At 37.5% G+C, this 22,858-nt stretch overlaps 1 protein-coding gene across 1 annotated transcript in view; it reads left to right on the forward strand.

The window, feature by feature from the left end:
• The first annotated feature begins 11,637 nt into the window (after positions 1–11,637).
• Positions 11,638–22,858, forward strand: part of Malrd1 (MAM and LDL receptor class A domain containing 1) — a 463,630-nt gene continuing 452,409 nt past the window's right edge. The window contains exons 1-4 of the mRNA XM_050152697.1: positions 11,638–11,767; positions 16,201–16,353; positions 16,706–16,811; positions 17,260–17,627. Coding sequence (XP_050008654.1) covers positions 11,638–11,767; positions 16,201–16,353; positions 16,706–16,811; positions 17,260–17,627 — 757 coding nt within the window. The remainder of the gene's footprint in view (positions 11,768–16,200; positions 16,354–16,705; positions 16,812–17,259; positions 17,628–22,858) is intronic.

The raw sequence follows: 22,858 nt of genomic DNA on the forward strand, positions 1-22,858 counted from the left end.
CAATAAACTACTTTTCATTCCTAAAAAAAAAAAAAAAAAAAAAAAAAAATAAAGAGTCTTCTAAAGTGGTGGCAATTAAAAATATCTAGATGCTTTCTTATTTTTTACTTTCCCTGTTTCATATAAAATAAATAGTCTGTTTAGCATAGAACTCAAGGAAGCTTGGGGAAAGGTAAGTTAGCAGCCCTCAAAATGGAACAATCTGTTTTCCTGATATATATAATCACCTTTAGATGCTGATTGCCTGTTTCTGCAAACCACAACCTGTCAGCAGCGATACTGTGAGTTCCTTTCATGAAATAAATGTAGTGAGAGAAAGCTTGCATTCCCTGTGTTAAAAGACTGACCAAGAGTTATGCTTTTATTTCTCTTATGTTTTCTGAAAAAAATGTTCTGAGAAGTCTGTTGGTAATATTGAGAATATTTTAAATTAATTATCAACTGAAAGGCTTTATGCAAGGTGTTTATATATAAAACATAACTTTCGCCACAATAAATGTTAGAAAATGAGTTGCCATTTTCTAGCCTCTATTTTATTTTGTTTTCTCTAAGCAAAATAAGGGGTGGGGGATCTCAACATAAATCTACTAACTATTGAGCTGTTTCCCCTTTAAATTAAATCATATTGGAGATGAATCCTGGTAGAAGAAAACTTACCCAGGTTTATCTGTGTAAAAAGGATTCTAGTTTTCTTTTTCTTGTCCTCAAGTGTAAAATCTGCACACCATTTTATACCCTGAAACCCTCCACAGGAGGATATAATTGAAAAATTCCCCAATGGAAAGTTGGTATTGGGGTGGGCTCTCCATTTCTGTGACATAAAACCAAGAAATGGGGAGACAGCCCATTAATTCTCACTTATCAAAGTCATTGAAAACAGAGGAAAAACTATTTCCACATAAAGGTAAAATCTTCTGAGTAGCCTGTGGTATTTTGATCAGTCTGAAGATAATGATGTTAGGTCAGGAAAATCAAAGTTAGAAGAAAAAATGAGTGATGGCCTCACTAGAAAATTTGACTTCTGTTAAAATTATAATATTTATTAAAAAGCTTTTCTATGATTGCGTAAGTTATATTTTAAGATCATTTCTAAATGCTTTTTGAAGAATTTTTCTCCTTCATATTCTTACTTTGAGCTCATGGGGATATTTGTTTCATCAAGATAATTGTTCTTCACCCAAAGTTTACAGATTAGAATTGTAAGTAGTTCATTTGTTGTTGTTGCTATAAACTTTATCCATTTTAATCCTTTTCTTCCCTGCCTACTTTTTCTGCACATCTGATTTTCATATTCAAGTTAGCAATGTGTGTACATAAAGTAGAAAAACATATTAATCCTTTTTTATTTAACATCAATTTTTCTAAACTTTAATTGGCCGAGATAATGATGCATTTTGCTTCTTGGGATCATCTGAACCTGCCTTTTGGGTATCCGTGTGAACAAACTGCAAAGACAACTTAATCATAGAGTACTCTATGTTTTTCTCCATACTGACTTTGGACCTGACTGTGCTGAAGGGCATTTGTATTTATTACCCTCTTTGTAGCTAAGTAAAGAGAAGTGCAGAGAGAGAGAGAAGGGGTCAGAATAGTTCCCTGTTATGGGGTTCAAGACAGCTGGGCACTGAAGTGGGACTCAGATTCTCCACTGAGTCTTCATGAAAATTAAATTTGCAAGGTGCTCAAATAATGTAACCACCCCACATCTGTGGCATTTAACTAAAAGGTCTTAAAACTGCCTCATTGCTTCTTAAATTTTAGTCAATATAATTTGATGATTTTCATCATTTTGCCGAGTTTCTGTGGCAAATGCAGAATTTGTTCCTTCAGCGAGGAGTCCAAGGAGACATTCTAGTTCAGAGTTTCCCAACCTTCCTACTGCTGTGACCCTTTCATACAGTTCTTCATGTTGTGGGCACCAGCCATAAAATTATTTTGTGCTACTTCATAACTGCAATTTTGCTACTGTTAGGCCTCATAATGTAAATATCTGAGATGCAATCCCCAAAGGGGTTGCAATCCACAGACTGAGGAACACTGCTCTAGATGTCTGACTGAAAGAGACTACACCTGCTTCATTGCCAAGAAAACAATAACAGTAACTAATAACAATGACTGGTACATGCCTTAGGAAATGGTACAATAATAGCAGTAACTATTAACAATGACTAATGTATTGTAAAAAATGGTAAAAAAAAAAAGAAGAAAAAATCTGCAGTGGAAAGTAGTTTATAATTCACCTAGACAGAAAATATCTATGAAAATAGCAATATATATAAATTGATTTCCTCATTGGTAATAAGGAAGAGTCAGGGTAATCAAAAACTAGTCGTTCATTTTTTAAGAGTCATTTTTTTCTGATATGAGAAATCAAATTTTTACTTATCAGGTATTTGTAAAATAAATGATCTCTTTATCAGACTCAGTGAATGATCTCTGATATTTTGTACTTCTCAGTAAAAGCCCAATTATCCAGATAATTAGAAGAGGTACAGGTTAAATTGGCACTGAGGTTATTTGGCTACAATTCTTAGGATTCTTCATTTCCCAATGTGGCATGACCCCTCTGTTTCTCCACACTTCTTATTTTGAACTTAACCATTTTAAAGGTCTTGTTCGAGTCCAAACTAATTAGAGCTTTCATATCTTTAACTCCATTTAATAGTTCACTTTTTCTTCATGATAGCACATGCCTCCAAATTAAAAATTATTTTATTACTACATCTACTTCCTTTCCTAATTATATTGTGGGTTATTTTTTATCAAGCAGCATTGGCCTTCTCTTTGACTTCTTTAAAGGAATCGCCATCTTTCTAGGGAATAAAAAAACATTTGGAGCATATGTCAGAAAATTTAGGAAATTAAAAGGATATAAATTCTGATTTGAAGTAGTATCAGGGACTCTGAAAGACTCAAAGGGAGTCCCATGTAGCATAATACTGTTCTGTCTGGAAATCTTTAAGAAAAGGTGTCGTTGACACATTCAGAATAAAATAAAATAATTTCTTGCCTGCAAAGAATAATTTCTAGTCCTCTGTAATAGAATAGGAATCAGATAAAACGAGGTGTTGCCTTTAGGATTTGGAAGATAGCACCTACCAATTCTTTTGCCATTATCCCCAGATTTATCTATATTCTTTCTCATGTAGCCTCTGTCATTAAATCAGCAATGGAATCTCAAGTCTTTATTTTTTGTTTTCTCCCTCTCATGTCTTTGTGATAATAGAATACATACAATATAAAATTTAATAGCTAGTGGCATGAGTGTGTTAGTAGAGTACACACCTTTAGGTATGACGCAGGGAGTCGAATCTCTAGCACTGTATAAAACCAGGCGTGATTGTTCATAACTATAATCCCAGGACTAAGAAGGTAGATGCAGGAGAACCAGAAATTCAAGCTCACCCTAAGCTACTGTCAGCCTGGATTAAGTTATTCTTGGTCTCAAAAATAAATTATAGTCTTAGAAATCTTTGTTGTGCTGTTAAGTAGTGTTAACTTGTCCACATTGTTCCACTACCACCCATCTCCAATACCCATCAATCTCTCTGAAACTCTATCAATCAATAACTCTTTATTCTCTTTACTTTCATGTACAGGCAACTACGATTCTGTTGTCTCTCTGTAGAAGCTGCACTACTCTAAGCCCCTTATATAAATGAACTATATAACATTCTTCTATTGCAACTGATCTATTTCACATAAAAATAATGCCCTGAAGCTTTCTGTGTATTTTATTATATGCCAGAATCTCCTTTTATTAAAGAATGTATGCTAGCCTTTTTATGTATATTCAGCCCTTTATTTTTTCATTCTTGTGTGGATTCTTGAATTACTCTTACATTCTGCTCACTGTGAATAACACTTCTGTGAGAATTAGTGTACAAATAACTGTTCATGGCATTCTTCAAATTCCTTCTAGTCTATAACCCAAACTGGAATTACTGTTTCAGCTGTATTGATTCAAATTATCCTTGTACTTTTGAGGATTTTTCATGCTTTTCCCTAGGAGCTATGCCACTTTCCATCTCTGTTAACAGTGCATGGGCCTTAGATTTCTTTGTGTTATCACATTTTATGTTTTAAATATTTTATTACAGCATGCTAATTGTACAAAGTGGACTTTATTATGGTGGTTTGCATCATGAAAGTAATGGACTTTGTTCATTACTGAATTCTTTCTCCCCTCTGTTGTATTCCCTTTCTCCTCAAACCTGATTGATCTCTTCTGTCTTTCCTAACTGTCTCCCTTCAGCTTTGAGATTCCTTCTTGTGACCCCTTATGTTCAACCTATAATTCATAAATCCTGAGTCTGATCTTTACTTCTATTCATTTTCCAGCAAGTAATGTGATTTCTTTCTTTGTTACTGCTAAATAATGGTCTATTACACACAAGAGACCGACAGAGAGATGTTAAGAGAGAAAGAGAGAGAGAGAGAGAGAGAGAGAGAGAGAGAGAGAGAGAGAGAGAGAGAGAGAGTCAGTTTTGGTGCCTGTCCTGCAAATAGCCTTTGTAGACCAGGTTGTCCCTGAACTCACAGAGATCTGCCTGACTCTGCTGGGATTAAAGTCATGTGCCACCACCACCTGGCTGAAATCACATTTGTTTTAGCTGTTCTTCTATTGTGAGCTTGCTGACTTTACAGCTTGGCTATTTAGTAGTAATTTAAGCAGCTTGGGTGGCAAGTATTTATGTTGTATGTTGGCTTTGATTCTTCAGGTATGTACCTAGGACTGGTATAGCAGGTCATTTGGCAGTTTTCTTTCTTTATTTTTTTTTGTTGTTGTTGTTGAGAAACTTCCATATGACATCCAGCATAGCTGTACTGAATTGAATTCCAAGCTACAGGGTATAAACTTCTTTCCCTTTTAATTGCTTGATGTTCCTTATTCTCACTAGGATAAGAGCGAGTCTCCAGGTAGTCTTAGTTTTTATTTTCCTGATAGCTAAAGACGGCAAACACATTTCCATTTGTTTACTGACCATTTATTCTTCTTTTGTAACATGTCAACTAAGTAAATTTGCCCATTTATTGATTATACTTTTTGATGGTGCTTAATGTTTTTAATTCTTTGTATTTATATCCTTGCTGGTTTAATAGCTGACAAATATTTTTTCTCATGCTCTTAATTCTCTTACTTTCTATTTTATGTCTTTCAATTGTTTTATTTTCCATTTTGTGCAGACAGTTTATTTTTGAGACAGGATCTTACTGTGTAGCCTTGACTGACCTGGAGCTCATTATTTAGACCATACTAGCTGCAAATACATAAAAATCTACAGCTCTGCCTCCTGGATGCTTGGATTCAAAGGCTGTGTCCCAGGCATGTACAAGACTTTTGCGTGGTGAAATCTCATTTGACAATCCTTGGTTTTATTTCTTGAGTTACTGAAGTCCCACCCAGAGTTCTTTTGCCTTTGTCTACATCTTGAAAGGTTCCCAGTGTGTTTCTTTAGTATGTTAAAGAGTTGAATACACTTGGCTTGATCTGTTTACTGGTGAGAAATGGGGATCTAGTTTCAGTGTTGTATATGTGGTTATATAGTTTCCTAATCACAATTGTTGTAGTTGTTTTTCCAATATGTTATTTGAGCACTTTGGCCAAGGATCCCATCATGAAGAAGCTGTGTGGGCTTTTTTTCCGAGTCTTCTATTCTATCCCACAAGCACACATGCCAGAATTGTAGCCAACATCATGCTGCTTTAGTGATTGTAGATATATTGAATAATTTGAAATAGAATATTTGAAATAGAATCCTAGAACTTCATTGCTTAGGATTGCTATTTAGGGTATTTTATACTCAAATGCATATTTTAGCTTTGTTTATTCGATCACTATGAAAAATGCCATTTGTATTTTGATAGAAATTGCACCGAATCTGTGGAGCACTTTGGTCAATGACAGTTTTTAAACATATTGACTCTGCACAGTCATGAATATAAGAGTGCGACTATTTTTGTGTTATCTTTAATTTATCTCTCTGGTATTCTATAGTTTTCTATGTAGAGGCCTTTTATCACCGTGGTAAAAAACAGTTGTTCTGTTCTCTTTGAGGCTATTGTAAATGGGATTGTTTCCTTGCTTTCTTTCTCAGCAGGTTCATTATGGGCAAACATAAAAACAGCTGGGTTTTGTTTGTTGACTTTGTCCTGATGAAATGCTTAGCTTGTTTTTTCAAGCTAAAAATCTTTCAGTGACCTTTAAAGTCTTCTAGTATCACACTGAAAGCAGGGTCACATTTGACTTCTTTCTCACCTAATTTCTATTCCTTATTATTTTCCCTGTCTTATTGCTCTGGCTAAAGTGTCAGTGCTAAATTAAAATAAGCGCAGTGAGAGGAGATATCCTTGTCTTAGTTCTGATTTTAAAACCCATAATGACTATGGGTTTCGTGTGTGTGTGTGTGTGTGTGTGTGTGTGTGTGTGTGTGCATGTTCTTTATTCTGTTCATTACCTAGTTTTTCTTCAAGGCATTCATCATGAAACAATTCTAACTTTAGCCAAGTCTATTAAAAGATGGTTATATAATTATTGTTGTGGATATATATATATATATGGAGTTGATTTACTTGTGTTTAATGTACTTATATCCTTATATCCCTGGACTAAAACCAATTTGATTATAGCATATGCTCTTTTTTTAAATCATTTTAGGTGTTGTTAAATTGAACTTGAAAGTAAGTTGTATAAGAACTTTATATCTCTCTCTCTTTCTCTCTCTCTCTCTCTTTCTGTGTGTGTGTGTGTGTGTGTGTGTGTGTGTGAGAGAGAGAGAGAGAGAGAGAGAGAGAGAGAGAGAGAGAGAGAGAGAGAGAGAGAGAGAGAGAGAGAATGTAATCATGTTTTGGTATCAGGAACTGACATTGAACATCTAAAGTCTGCCAAATCCCTGGCTTTTCATGTTGGGAGATTTTCTGTTGTATTAAATTTCATTTTCATGTTTTAACAATCTCTTGTTACAAGTTTGGTGTGCAACATCAGCCTAAAAATTTATCATTTTTTATTTATTTTTGGATAATCTTATACATGTTTGCAATGTATTGCAATTATATTGGTCTCCCTATTACCCCTCCCCCTTTTGTTCTGTTATTCTCCTCCTGCTGACTCCCTTCTTAAATAGTCCCCTCCTACTTTCATGTCAGTGTGTGTGTATTTATGTGTCTCTGTGTGTGTCTGTCTACGTCTGCGTGCCTGTGTGTATGTGTGTGTTTGTCTGTGTGAATGTATGTAGATAGCCACAGCTCCTGTGAATTCATTATTGCAACACCATGTCATATCCTAGAGACAGCACTTCATTACACTCCTCTCTCTGTCATCTATCTCGTACAATGGTTTCACCTCCTCTCCCATGACACTCCCTGAGCCCTGAAGGAGGTTGACATAGATACTCATTCATCACCAAGTACTCAAGAGTCACTTATTCTAGAACCTTGCCTGTCCATGAGTATCTGCCTTAACTACTGTTGGATGTAAAAGCAATCTCTGACCAAGATTAGAACTGCACTAGTCAATACAGAAATATAAATACTTAGAATGCACAGTGACTACATGTCCATTTAGCAAAACATCAATAATAGAATACCCCCTAGGGCCTGTGATATACCTAGACATAAGCTTTTGGCTATGTTTATATTACCAAGCATGTATTCCCTCCTTGTCTAGATTTTTACAATATCCTTATTTTATAGGTTTTATTATTCATTTATAATTTGTATATATATTCTTTTATGGAGTAAATATATATAACTATATATGAAATATGTGTTCATAAATATTTATTTCATATCTATTTAGCATATAAAATAAAAATATTGTTTTATGTAGATTTTTTGGTCTTGATATTACATTTTATTTATTTATTATTTTTTTTGTCGAAAAAAATTTCTGCCTCCTCTCCACCTCCTATTTCCCTCTCCCTTCTCCCACTCCTCTCCCCCACTCCCCACTCCTCTCCCCCTACTCCATTCCCCCTCCCTCTCCAGTCTGAAGGGCAGTCCAGATTCCCTGCCCTGTGGGAAGTCCAAGGTCCTCCCCCACTCCGTCCAGGTCCAGGAAGGTGAGCATACAAACAGGCTAGGCTCCCACAAAGCCAGTTCATGCAGTAGAATCAAAACCCAGTGCCATTGTCCTTGGCTTCTCATCAGCCTTCATTGTCCGCCATGTTCAGAAAGTCCGGTTTTATCCCATGCTTATTCAGTCCCAGTCCAGCTGGCCTTGGTGAGCTCCCAATAGATCAGCCCCACAGTGGGTGGGTGCACTCCTCGCGGTCCTGACTTCCTTGCTCATGTTCTCCCTCCTTCTGCTCCTTGGGAGCTCAGTCCGGTGCTCCAGTGTGGGTCTCTGTCTCTATCTCCATCCATCGCCAGATGAAGGTTCTAAGGTGATATGCAAGATATTCATCAGTATGGCTATAGGATAGGGTTATTTCAGGTTCCCTCTCCTCAATTGCCCAAGATACTACTCAGCGGTAAAAAACAATGATATCGTGAATTTTGCATGCAAATGGATGGAAATAGAAAACAGTATCCTGAGTGAGGTAATCCAGACCCAAAAAGATGAACATAGGATGTACTCACTCATAATTGGTTTCTAGCCATAAATAAAGGACACTGAGTCTATAATTTGTGATCCTAGAGAAGCTAAATAAGAAGGTGAACCCAAAGAAAAACATACAGTTATCCTCCTGGATATGGGAAATAGACAAGATTGCTGGGCAAAAATTGGGAACTTAGGGGTGGGGTGGGATGGGGGTAAGGTGAAATGGGGGAGAAAAGTGAGAAGGGGAGGATGGGGGGAGCTTGGGGGAATAGGATGGTTGGGATAAAGGAAAGGTGGATAAGAGAGCAGGGAAGTATATATCCTAATTAAGGAAGCCATCTTAGGGTTGGCAAGAGACTTGACTCTAGAGGGGCTCGCAGGTGTCCAGGGAGATGTTTTATGTAGATTTTTTCACTCACACACTTAAAGCATCTCACTTGTTTCTCATCTCATTGAACATTATAGATATCTAATTTTATCATTCATAATTTTTTTCTTCCTTGCTTTCCTCCCCTCTTCCTATTCTTTTACTATTTATAAAATAGAGGCATTTATTTTCTCTACGTTCTAGCTCTGGTCTTGAGGCTCTTGCTGTTCCCCTTGTGTGAGTGTTCTGTGCACAGTGTAGGCTTGCTTCCTCACCAACTACTCCAGATGCTTTCCTCTTCTCCAATTTTTCTCTAAAAACATTCTTTACTGTGTTCTTCACAACCTCAGAACTTCTCTCCTAGATACACATATTAGACACTTCATTGTTCTGGTGATGATCTCTTATCTGCCTATCATTATCTGTTCAGTATCATCTATCTATCTATCTATCTATCTATCTATCTATCTATCTGTCATTATCCATCTATTTATCATCAATTATTTTTTATCTCTGCTAATGCTCCCTTGCTCAGTCCCTCAGTGTAACAGGTATTTTTTTCCTGCTTTTTTTTGTCTTTTAATTTTATGGGTATTCTCCTTTAATGGAAGTCTGTGTACATGTACATACTTAGTGCCAACACAGGCCAGATAGAGTGTCTTATTCCCTAGAACCAGAATTATAGATGGCTGTGAGCCACCATGTGGTGCTTGGAATAGAACTAGGTCCTCCTGAAGGGCAACAAGTGCTCTTAACCACTGAGCTGTCTCTCCATCCCATTATTATTTTCCCCCTTTATATTTACAGTTGTGGTCTTACTTCTTACATTTTCACAGATATATAACATGTTCTCTATCAGGTATTTTTAAATGAGTGCATAATGAATGATTGAAGGAATAAGTGAACACATGGTACTTGTTATTTTGCCATAATTACCTACCGTTTATAAATTCTAGATTCCTAATTGATAGAATATGTCAAGAACTATGATGGTTCTGGAATTTTTCCCTCTCTGTTAACTAACAACTTGGTGTTGCTATAATTCCTTTGGATACTGGTGAAAGAGGGGAATTGTTAGCTGACACAGATGACTTTTTCATTTATGAATATGATACTCAATGTAGCCTTTATGTCTGAGCTGGTCTTCCTTGCCCCTTTAAGTAGGGAACACAGAACTGCAGGAAGATGTGCATTTGAAGTAGGTTTGCATAGCAATTGGGTGTCCCATGCTTCTGTGGACAAAATCATTTACAAATGGACTGCAAACCAACCTGATTATTAGTGAGCTTTATAAAAACTTTGCCCTTATTGTGTAGAATAGTCACTTGCCCTATGCAGAGTGAGACTATTTGATATTTAATTCTCTCAAAAGTACAGTTTTGGACAAAGGGTAGTCAATGATTGGATCCCATCATATGTGGATGCCAAAACATGAGAGATACATGAAGAATATTCTATTAACAGAATCTGTGTTAGATGCATCACAGAATTCTTCTAAAACCATATTATAGTTATAAGTTTTTAATAGGAGAATTTGTGTTTTAAATTTATTTTCACTGATAAATATAAATTTATGGATTTTAAAATATATATGATAATATAATGAACCATTATTCTTTAAAATACAATAATCTTGAATATCAAATGCTGTTTTGTTGTTTATGCATTGACTTTAGATTGATTAATTCCTTTTATTCATTTACACAGACTTCTTTTTTATTACATAGTTCATTTCCAAATCGTTTCTCCCTGTTTTATATTGTATTTTAAATTAACTATTGATGAAGTTCAGAGCTCAATTATTTCAACTTTATCTTAACTTCAAGCATATAATCACTTAAAGGCATGATAAAAAGCTGAAATGAAATAATTACAAAAGTAGAGAATATACTCAAAATAGGGGATACAGCACTAATGCACTCAAAATTAAAATAATCAAAGCCTGACCTCAATGAACAGAATCCACCACACTGGATACTCAACTTTTATCCTTCATGCACCTTTCAGGAAGCTCAAAAAAGCTAGAGGTCTAGCGTGTGATTTTGTGTGCATGTGTGCATATATGTATTAATGTGTGTGTACATGTGTTTATATGACAAAGTGTGTGTATGTGTGACTGTGTGTGTAACAGTGTGTGTGAGACAGTGTGGGGGGACAGTATGTGTGTGTGAGACAGTGCATTTGTGAGACAATGTTTGTGTGAGAGTGTGTGTGTGTGAGACTGTGTATGAGACAGTGTGTGTGAGAGACAGTGTATGTGTGTGAGATAGTGCATGTGTGACAGGGCATGTGTCTGAGACTGTGTGAGTGTGACAGTGTGAGTGAGGTATATACTTGTGGGTATATACTTATGTGTATGCAGGTCAGAGATCATTGTCAGCTGTCTTTCTGGGCTATTCTCCACCTTATATTTTTGTGACAGGTTCTCTCTCTCTCTCTCTCTAGATCTACTCCGGTCACCCTCCCCACTCAACTTCTTGAACACTCTCTAATTTTCTTGAAAACAGCGAGTCCAGTTTCTGTTTCCAATTGCTCTTGGGGGTGGGGTTTGCTCTGGAGTGGTACCAATATACAAGGAGTCACACTATTAAACAAAACTAATTCTCCCTGTCTCAGAAGCTGTAAAATCCCAAATAGTCCTTTAGCTATTGGTGTCCACCTTCCTTATTCCATGCTAGGATTTTGTTTGACTAGAGTGTGCACAGGCCTTATGCATGCTGTCACAATCATGAAGAGTTCATATGTGCATCTGCCCTTTGGTGTCCAGAAGACAATGTTTCCTTATAAGTACCTGCCATTTCTGGCTCTTACATTTTCTATTCCCTCTTCCCTGAAGAACCTGGAGTGTTACGGGACAGGTATGTGGTATAAATGTCCCATGTAGGCTTAAACACTTCAAAGACTTTTATTCTCCACATAATGCCCAGTTGTTGGTCTTTGTGTTCATTGACATCTTTTGCCAAAAAAGGGAGAATGGACTCTTGCAAGTTGTCTTCTGATTGCTGCATGCAGGTAGCATGTGCCATCTTATCACTCACACAATTAAATGTCATAAAACATTTTTAAGGTATGGTAATAGTTCTGTGGTATTTCTTGGAGATTAAATAAGACAGCAGGTGTTTCAAGATGTTTTCAACAGAGAATTAATGACTGCTCGGATACCTGTGATCTACAGGGCTGATCTTTGAAAGAGCATTAGATTTTAACTTTTATTTTAAATTTATTTTGTTTCATTTTTTACATATATGGATGCCTTTCCTGCAGTAATGTTTGTGCATCACATGTTTACCTGGTACCAGGGATGCCAGAAGATGGCGTTAGATCCCCTGAAATTGGATCAATAGACAATTGTGAGCTACCATGTGGGTGCTAAGAGTCAGGCCAGTGTCTCCAGGAAGAACAGGAAGTGCTCTTAACCCCTGATCTGTTTCTCCAGTCCAGACTCTAACTTTTAAAAACCATTCTTCACAAGATCTTCTTAATATCTTTTCAACTCAACATGGGCATCTGCCTATAAGGCTAAGATGAAAGGATTTGTGTATAAGCCTCATTATACATTTGAGCGTATTTCATAAGAAAGTTTTTTTAAGCTTTGTGTGATGCCCATATTATTAGTTCAGTATTCTCTTTTTTATATTTTGTGCTTATTCCTTTCATTAAACCCAAATGGGATCATTGAAACCACCAAAGAAGTTCTAGATAGGAAATCCAAAATAAGACAGGGTCTAAGGTTGGATATTTAGTCAAAAGTGCTCTTAAGTTCCATACCAATTTGATTTCTTACTCAGCAAACGGCTACAAACCTGACAGTGTTGAGCCTATTTGTCAGTCCACCAAGTATCTCCTATCACCTCTCCCCGGAGGCAACAAGTGTAATTATAATTACATAATTAATAAAGGACACTTAGGTAATTTTTTTAACAATAATTAAAAGCCACTGTAGAATCATTAGCTTCTCAACCCATAGTCATAGAAAAGATAAGCATAAGTTCCAGGAATTCTGTTAAAAATGGAACCTGCCCTAGAGCAGTCTCTTGCACATGTGCTCCAAGCAAGTGGTGACTGTGGCATTGTTTTGCATGCATTGCTTTCAGTGGATATAACTGAGGAAGTTAATAATGCTTCAGAAGCAGTGACAAATCTTCGAACCTCAATTATTCATATGTACCCAGTGCATTGAGTTTCTCAGTCAAAAATGGTTATGGCATGCATAATTGTCCATGACTATTTTAGTGAAATATATCTGCAATTAATAGTTAGCCTGGAGACTAATTTCATTATTATTTTTATAAGTAATTAAGCTTTTTAAATGTGCATAAGAACCTGGGAACAAGGAAAAGTAGAAAATCACATTTGAGTTTTAATAGCATTTTTCTATTAAAATTGCTTTCTTTTTTATACATTTTTTATTGATATTTATTGTGCTCTACATTTTTCTCTGCTCCCCTCCCTGCCTCTCTCCTCCACCCTTCAATCCTCCCCCAAGGTCCCCATGCTCCCAGTTTACTCAGGAGATCTTGTCTTTTTCTACTTTCTACTTCCCATGTAGATTATATCTATAGTAAGTCTCTCTTAGTGTCTACATTGTTGTCAAGTTCTCTGGGATTGTGTTGTAGGCTGACTTTCTTTGCTTTATGATTAAAAACCACCTATGAGCGATAATTATCTTTCTGTGTCTGGGTTACCTCACTCAAAATAATGTTTTCTAGCTCCATCCATTTTCCTGCAAAATTCAAGCTGTCGTTATTTTTTCTGCTGTGTAGTACTACAATAAAAAAAAATACCACATTTTTATAATCCATTCTTCAATCAAGGGGCATTTAGGATGTTTCCAGGTTCTGGATATGACAAACAAAGCTGCTATGAACATAGTTGAGCACATGTCCTTGTGGCACGATTGAGCATCCTTTGGATATATACCCAAAAGTGGTATTATTGGGTCTTTTATTTATTTATTTATTTATTTATTTATTTATTTATTTATTTATTTATTTATTTAAGATTTCTGTCTCTTCCCCACCGCCGCCTCCCCTTTCCCTCCCCCTCCCCCAATCAAGTCCCCCTCCCTCGTCAGCCCAAAAAGCAATCAGGGTTCTCTGCCCTGTGGGAAGTCCAAGGACCACCCACCTCCATATCCAGGTCTAGTAAGGTGAGCATCCACGAAACTGCCTAGGCTCCCACGAAACCAATAGGTCCAGTAGAATCAAAAACCCATTGCCATTGTTCTTGAGGTCTCAGTAGTCCTCCTTGTCCGCTATGTTCAGCGAGACCGGTTTTGACCCAGGCTTTTTCAGACCCAGGCCAGCTGGCCTTGGTGAGTTCCTGATAGAACATCCCCATTGTCTCAGTGTATGGGTGCATCCCTCGCGGTCCTGTATTGGGTCTTGAAGAAGGTTGTTTCCTAATTTTTTGAGAAATCACCACACTGACATTCAAAGGGTTTGTACCAGCTTGCATTCCCACCAGCAATGCAGGAGTGTTCCCCTTTCCCCACAACCTCTCCAGCATAAGTTGTCATCAGTGTTTTTGATCTTTGCCATTCTTACAGGTGTGTGATGGAATCACAGAGTTGTTTTGATTTGCATTTCTCTGATGACTAAGGATGTTGAATATGTCCTTAAGTATCTTTCAGCCATAAAATTGCTTTCTTTTAAAATATTTTTTCATTGATACATAAAAATTGTACATATTTATATGGTACCATTCAGTGTTTAAATACATATATACAGAGAGTGGTATTAAAATAATAGAAATCATGTCTCTCTCCTTAATATATTCATATCTTATGGTAAGCATATTCAAAACTCTCTTTAATCTTGTTTGTAATGTGGAGCCACAGTATCATGCTGCTTGAGCAACACACTATGCAATAGCTCATCAAGGCTTCTTGCCCCATCCCAACCATGGCCACCTAAACAATAGCAAACCTTCACCCACCCCTTCCCTCTCTCCCATTTCTGGTAGCCATCTTCTACTCTCAACTTCTGTGAGATCAACTGTTTTAGATTCCACACAGGAGCCAAGGGTATGAATTGTTTGCATTCCCTGCTTTATTTCCAACTCTTGACTATTGAGAATAACCCTGCTTATGTTCCTGGAAATCTAATTCCTTTTCCCTAGTCACCTCAGTGTGCTTCCAGCCCTGCTGTCATTGGAGTACTCACCATGTCTGCAGCATCATGTTCCTTGTTATCAGAAAGTCGGGTTTCCTCTCCAGGTAGCTGTACAAGGTACATATTATATGGGAACATCACAATGTGTTCCCTTCTGCATTTCTGTGGCGAGAATTCTTAGATCCTTTTCTGAAGTTTGAAGCAGGAATCAAAGCCTTTGCTTCTTCACAGGGATTAACATGCCAGCTACATGTTTTGGAACTTTTCAAATCTTCGAGGTGGTGAAGGATCACAAATGGGAATTCTTTTTACTTGGTGCACATTTTACTTTACCAATTCTGACTATACTTTTCACTTAGCTTTTCCCAATGTAATAAGCACGGTTTTCTTTCTTTCTTTTTCCAACTATCATGTAAAAATATATTTCATGTAATATCTAATCGCACTCTACAACTTGACCATAATGTGACCTTGGTGAAAGTACATACTCAGAAAGAACCACCCTCTTCATCACCTGTAGTATAGGGCTGTTGTGGAACTGTATATAGTGTGCAGCACAGAGTCTCTTGTGCAGGTCTGTGGGAACTGTTGGCTCTAGGACTACATTCTTGTGGCTCATAGCTTCTATAAACCCTTCCCTTCTCCTCCTTTTCTAGAAGGCTTTGTGAAAGGTAACTGAACATATTTCCTAGAAAAACATTCTCTATTCTATACAAACCAGGTGACAAACTTGGCGATGTTTGAAAGACCAACCTTTGTAAAGTCAGAAAGGAGAGAAAGGAAGTAGATCTGGGGCTTCTACAGTGTCAATGTCTGATCACTGACTGTTGTAAACAATTTAATATAAAATGTTTTTTTAGAAACAAATGCCCCATTGGTGCTGAAGGACAGGAAATGACACATTATTAGAGTAAAGTTACAAATGATAGCAGTTACTCAAGCAATGTGGCTGAGTAATGCTGTGTCTCAGAAAGAATGCTTGGGGAAAATGAATTTCTGAAAATCTGACTTCTCTGTTTGTAGTGTGTAAAGCATGTCCTGTTTTCAGACCAGGAAAGTTTTTTTTTTTTTTTTTTTGTGACTCTGTCACACTGAGGGCATAACCACTTGACAGTTACCTTCCCAAAGCAGGGCACTAGGTAGACACTATCTAGGAAAGTCTCATTTGTCTTCTTCAGTTGCTGATTGTGACTTTGAAGCAAACAGCTGTGGGTGGTTTGAAGCCAGTGGCGGTGACGATTTTGACTGGACGTGGAGCTCTCAAAGCAGTCTCTCTGCTGATTTTGAGCAGCAAGCCCCACCTGGAGATCACACTCATGGCACAGCTCAAGGTAAAACTCTAGAGATGCTTTTCACTCTTCTATAGACTGCTGGTTAGATATCAGGAGCGGAAGACCACAGAAGACCCATTGTGCTGTCTGTAAGAAATGATTGCTTTATGGGTGATATGACTGGAATGGATACATTTGTGCCTGCATAGACTGAAATTATTAATTGGCTAGTTCCATCATTTAAATGTTGAAAAAGGCAAATTTGCTATCCATGTTGACTTTTTATTGTTGTATAATTTTAATTTTAATTGGACATGAAACTTATTGGAATAGCATTAAGAGACAGAAGAACTTTCATTGCCTCACCCAATCCAGTAGGTAAACTTAATGCTTTGGTTTTATATCCCTACAGGGCATTTCATGTTCATTTTGAAAAACAGCAGCAACTTGTTTCAAACTGCCAAACTTCAGAGCCCAACGTTCAGCCAGACAGGGCCCCAGTGCACACTGTCATTCTGGTAACTATTATATTATGGTAAATTGTCCTAGGGGGAGGATGACTGCGGGCCTATCTCTACACGTTCTAGCTATTCAAACTTTACCCATGGTTACACTTTATGTTGACTACTGCATTAAATTAAAATAATTTGACTTCAGAATATATTATCAGCATTGGTTATTTTATTTCTCAAGATGAAAGGAGGACTTCCCTTCTACCATTATATTTGAATTTAATTAGGAGTCTCCCTGTGTTTTGCAAGAGGTTCCAGGGTTGTAGAGCCCTACAATGTGCATCTCAACAGATAAATTCTTGTAAATACGCAACTGCAGTTACTGTAGGAAAGAGATATGTCCATTATCATAATTAATTAGTAATTGATGTCAGTGGATGTTCAAAGGTGTACAAAATTTAACTGTCTAATCTCTCCTATAACATTTTCAAGTCTTACATTGATTTTCTTTCAGGTTTTATAACTATGGACTGTCAGTGGGAGCAGCTGAGTTGCAACTACATCTAGAAAATTCCAAGGATGCCACAGCCCTTTGGAGAGTGCTATATAACCAAGGAAACCAATGGTCAGAGGCAACTGTCCAGCTCGGACGCCTCACTGAGCCCTTCTACCTGTCACTAAAGAAAGTCAGTCTGTCGGTTTATAGTGGGGTCTCTGCTATCGATGACATTCATTTTGAAGGTTGTGCTCTTCCTCCTCCGGTCGAGAGCTGTGATGAGCCAGATCACTTCTGGTGTGGACAGACAAAGGCTTGCGTGGGAAGACATCAGCTCTGTGACCTGGTCGATGATTGTGGAGATCGCACAGATGAGATTGACTGTGGTAAGTTATTTGGGGTTTATTGTTTGTCCCCAGAGGGGAGGGTACTGTTTTTCTTCTCATGTAGTTTGGAATAATTGGTCTTAATTAGTTCACTACTGTTTAAGCAACTAGCCAATGACTCACATATAATTGAAAAGTTGATGAGTACTGTATAGTCAGATTAACAAAACATGGCAACTTTTTCTTTATTATTAAAGATTTTATTAGTTTATTTTTGTTTCTATTTTGTGTATATGAATGATTATGCATGACATAGCATATGAATAAAGGCTTGAACACAACTTCCATGCAACAATTCTCTCCTTCCACCATGTGGGTGCTGAGATCAAACCCAAGTTGTCAGGCACAGTGGCTTTTCTGGCTGAACTACCTTGGCAGCCCCTTGCCATTCTTCAGTAGGATTACTAACTAGCTCCTAGGAATACATTGGTAAAAATTAGTAAAAAATTCCTGCCTCCATGTGCTTCACAGTCTAACTTAAGAGATAGATGATCAAGTATGTATTAATGAAATGTATAATGGCGATTCTAACTGAAACTGTGAAGAAAAATACAGTGTAACTTTATAGAATAGTAAAGTTGGACTTTCTGCAGGTGATGATTTAGCTAAGATGTGAAACATGGCAAACAAAGCTTATGTCCAAAAGCCAAAAGCCATGAAGTAAGACAGATGAAACGGGGAGTGTGTTAAAAGAGCATGAATCAGAGATGGGATAAGAGGGAGGCCTGTTAGGGGAGGCTGCTCGTTCATTTCCTGTCTGCCCAGACTTGAAATAATCAAACTGAAACAATATTAATTGTATACTGTTTGGCCAATAGCTTAAGCGTATTTCTAGCTAGTTCTTACATCTTAAATTAACCCATTTCTATTATTTTATATTTTGCCACAAGGCTTGGCTTACTGACAGGTTCTAGCATCTTTCTCCTCTGGTGGCAACATGGCATCTCCCTGACTCCACCTTTCTCTCTCTCTCTCTCTCTCTCTCTCTCTCTCTCTCTCTCTCTCTCTCTCTCTCTCCATACATATATATCTTCCAGCTTGGCTATATTCTGTTAAGCCATTGGCTGAAAGCAGCTTTATTCATTAACCAATAAAAGCAACACATATACAGAAGGATTTCCCACACCAGAGGCCCAAGGTCAAAGATCTTTGTGATCCACACTAAAGAAGCATTCTTTAGGGTAGTGAAAGCACTGAAATTTGACATACGTAAATGTCAGTGTGGACATGCTTTATCTAGTGGGTTTAGGAGATTTGTTAGGGAGGATTGTAGCTGCCCCTTAGAGAACTGCTGAGTTGAGAGCTGAGTCAGGGAGGAAGTTTAGAGGAAGAGGAAGTAGGGTTCTTTGTCTGTTTATTCAGGAATAGATAGTGAAGTGCCAAGGCTCAGGAAAAATTGTGTAGTATCTTATGATGGTCTGACTCCCAGTTTGCTGAACCTGGCTCCCACAGATCAAGAGCTTGCATCAGAAAATGAGTTAGCCATTAACCATCTTATTTTATTTACAAATGTCTGAAACAAAAATGTTTCCATAATTCTTTGACTCTGATCTCGTCTCAACATAGTTTACAAATTTTAACCTTACGTGTTTCATAAATTAGCAAACTCATTAGAACCCAAAGTGAAACCACCGAATACTCAGTGTCCCATATTAAACATTCAGATAGTAATTTCCATATAAGCCACAATGGAAAGCTGTATGTGCATATGATCTTTGATATACATGCTAATAAATTATATCAAAGTTCAAATTACCATCTAGCACATGAAGCTTACACGACTCTTATTTGAGTGGATAGAGTTAACATTGAATTTTGACAGTGATAATCATGTGATATATAAATTGTTTTAAATCTAATTTAGTCTTTTGCAAATGTGTAAAGTCTTTTTTAGCTTTTAAGAATTCTCTAAATTTTTCGTTAAGCATTCTGATATTAGTAGAACAAAGCATGGTGTATTATAGTATAAAAATGTAATCATAGTATCAATGTAATTCTTGCCTACTCATTGATGCAGAGAAATCACAGTGGCATCTGCTGAAACAGTGCCTTATTAAATATAGTCTCCATTACATATCCCAACATTCAATTTGTGTTTCCTGCAGGGTGCTTGGAGATGTGGTCCTCCACTGAAGGGTGGAGCTCCCCATGGTTTCTTTTGGCATGAAGATTGAATGTTGAGTCAGTATGTCAACAGTCAGTGTAAAAACTTGTTGGCTCTAGTGTCAGTTTTCTGACAGAAACTCAGCAATTTGACATCCCCTTTCTGCTTCACAGCCGCAGACTGACACCTGGGGAGTACCTGGAATGTCCCCGTTCACATCACAGCTGGCTTAATGAGTCACAATTGAAGAGTCACCAGATGAAAGCCTGTCTTCCTGCTGGCATCTGCTTACTGACTCCGTTCATTAGGTCCAAGCTTCTCTTCAGGGCTGTCTGTTCAGATGACTTGTGCTTTCCCAGTTGCTTTGATTTACCTGCATTTCTACTTATTGTTTAGGGTGCTTGCTCACTTTTGGCTCCAAGAGCCACCGCCACTTAGATAAATAGTTAAAGACAGATGACATCATTTACATTTTAAATATTAACATGTAAATGGAGCTAAAATGTGAAACTACATGTAAACTCTAAATCATAAACTCCTCAGTCCAGTTCTCCCAAATATATATTTTTATCCCATTATTTTCTCAAAGCAAGTATCTGGCATCAACAAGATCTTTGTGTCTTGAAAAATGAACATGCTCCAAATGCTATCCTAAAAGTAGAGTATTTGATTGATGAGGTCCTAGTCAATTCTTTTTAAGTTTGACTGAATGATGTCAGAAGCTTAAAAGCCCAAGCTCCCTTTGTGTAATGCAGTGAGAATATCAGTGAGTACAGTTACTAAGGAAACCAGTATGCAGATTTGTCAACATACCCCAACATAGAGCTATCACGTGATTCAGTTATAATACTACTGTGCATACACCTGAGGGAGTCCAAGATAGTAGATAATGGGCATTGTTATATATCTGGCTATGTTTATTCATGAGAGCCAACTGAGAGAATCAGCCTTAATGTTCTCCAAAGAAATGAGTGGAAAATTAATACTGTGCATGGCCAATGGTGTGTTGTTCAAACACAAAAAGGAACAAAATCATGTCACATACAGGAAGAACGATGAAACTAGAGGCCATCCTATTGAGTGAGATAAGCTTGACTTAGAATGACAAGTATGTCATCCTTTCGGTCATGTGTGAAAACTAATGGGAAATAGATGATATCGTTAAGAGAGATGGCACAGCAATTAAGAGCAACTACTACTCTTACGTAGGACTTCGATTCAGATCCCTGCACCACATGACAACTCGTAGGTGTTTGTAACTCCAGTTACAGAGGACTCCATACCTTTTCTAATCTGCCTAGGCTACTGCATGAATGGGATGCATATATGTATGCTTAGGCCCACACATACACATAAATATTAATAATGAGTAAATGGCACGTAATGGGGACTATTAGAAAAGAGGAAGAAAATCAGAGAGAGGGGAAAGCTTTTCAGTGTCTGTGGTAAGATACCATGACCAGGGATACTTTTATAAGAAAAAGTTTATTTCAGTTTACAGTTTCAGATCAGAGTTCAAGGGTAGAGATCACGGAAGCAGATCGGTAGTGATGGCTTCAGAGCATATCTGAGAGATTATGTGCTTATCTTCAAGAAGGAGGATGAACAAGCTCACTGGGGGGGTAGCATGAGTCTTTTGAAACCTCTTAGCCTTTTACCCCTCCAGTGGCACATCTCCTCCAACAAGGACATACATCCTAATCCTTTTCAAAGAATTTTATTACATATGGACTAAGAAATCAAATATATGAGCCTATATTCTCATTCTCATTCAAACCACCACAATGCACTCTGTGACCCCCTTAGGCTTGTGGTCACATCATAATATACAATGAATTTAATCCAACTTCAAAGTCCCAATAGTCTTTCACAGACCCCATGCAATTTAAAAGTCCAAAGTCTCTTCTGAGACTCAAGGCACTCTTTTAATTGTAACTAACTCCCTTTAAATTCAAAAAGCAAATTAAATAACTCTAACATACAGTGACTGAGAATACATATTACCATTCTAAAAGCAGGGATAGATCAAAGCAATAATGAGACCAAGCAAGACAAACTCAAAATAATGTTGTTCTATGTCTGATATCAAAAGGTTCAAATGACTGCAATTCCACCTTTGCTGACTACAACACACTCCTCACTCTTGGACTAGTTCCACTCCTTATCTGCAGCTCTCCTGGGCAGACATTTTCTGCCCCTGGCACCTCTTACTTCTTGGGGTCTTGAACCCAATCACAACTTTACTTTCAAATCTCCACTCTTCAGGCCTATGTTCAGCGACTCCCCTGCCTCATTCCTGGTCTCAGTAGCTCTTCTTAACGTGGAGGAAGACAACACGACAACACCTTTATTCCTGTATCTTTTATAACTCTACAGCCAGAACCTCTTGGCCAATGCTCTAAAACTGGGCTGCCTGCTTGGGATTCAACCTGACCCCTCCCTGAATTATATTTGCATAAGATTTCCTTTGTTGCATAAACCTTCCTTTTTATGAGTTGCAAGGTTAGCTATATGGGGTTTGTCCTGAGAGGATCACTCCCTTTTTTCCCTTTAATATATCTGGCCTCATTATCTCTTTCAGCACAAGCCTTGGCTCTAACATTGTATTTCCTGGGGCTCCTTTTCTCCTCAAAATGAATTTCTTTTCGCCTTGCTTGCTCCTTTTTACCATAGATCTGCATAAGCATGATTATTAATAACCACTGGGCAGAGTTAATATAGGCTGTCTTGAAATCTCAGCCAACAAAATTAGTCTCAAATTCTTCAAATTTAGCCTCAGGCAGATTTTAAGACATGGTCAAAAACCTGACCCATTGTTTACAAATATCACAAGAATGATCTCTAGCACAGTTGTTAATATTTTCCCCATGACACCTCTTGAGATGGGCCACCATTTTGTCTTCTAAGCTCTTACTGGGGTATACCATTAATTTATGCTTACAGTGTTTAGCCACTTTCCTAGTCCAAGGTTCTCAAGTCTTCCACATTCCTAAAAAAACCAGCATGGTCACATCTGTCACAGCAATAGCCTATTCCCTGGTACCATCTTCTGTCTTAATTACTTTTCTATTGTTGTGATAAGACACCATGACCAAAGCATCTTATAGAAGAAAGAATTTATCAATGA

The sequence above is a fragment of the Alexandromys fortis genome, unplaced genomic scaffold (assembly GCF_014885135.2).
Source record: "Alexandromys fortis isolate MF-2015 unplaced genomic scaffold, M_Fortis_MF-2015_v1.1 scaffold_54, whole genome shotgun sequence".
In the NCBI taxonomy this organism is placed as follows: Eukaryota; Metazoa; Chordata; class Mammalia; order Rodentia; family Cricetidae; genus Alexandromys; species Alexandromys fortis.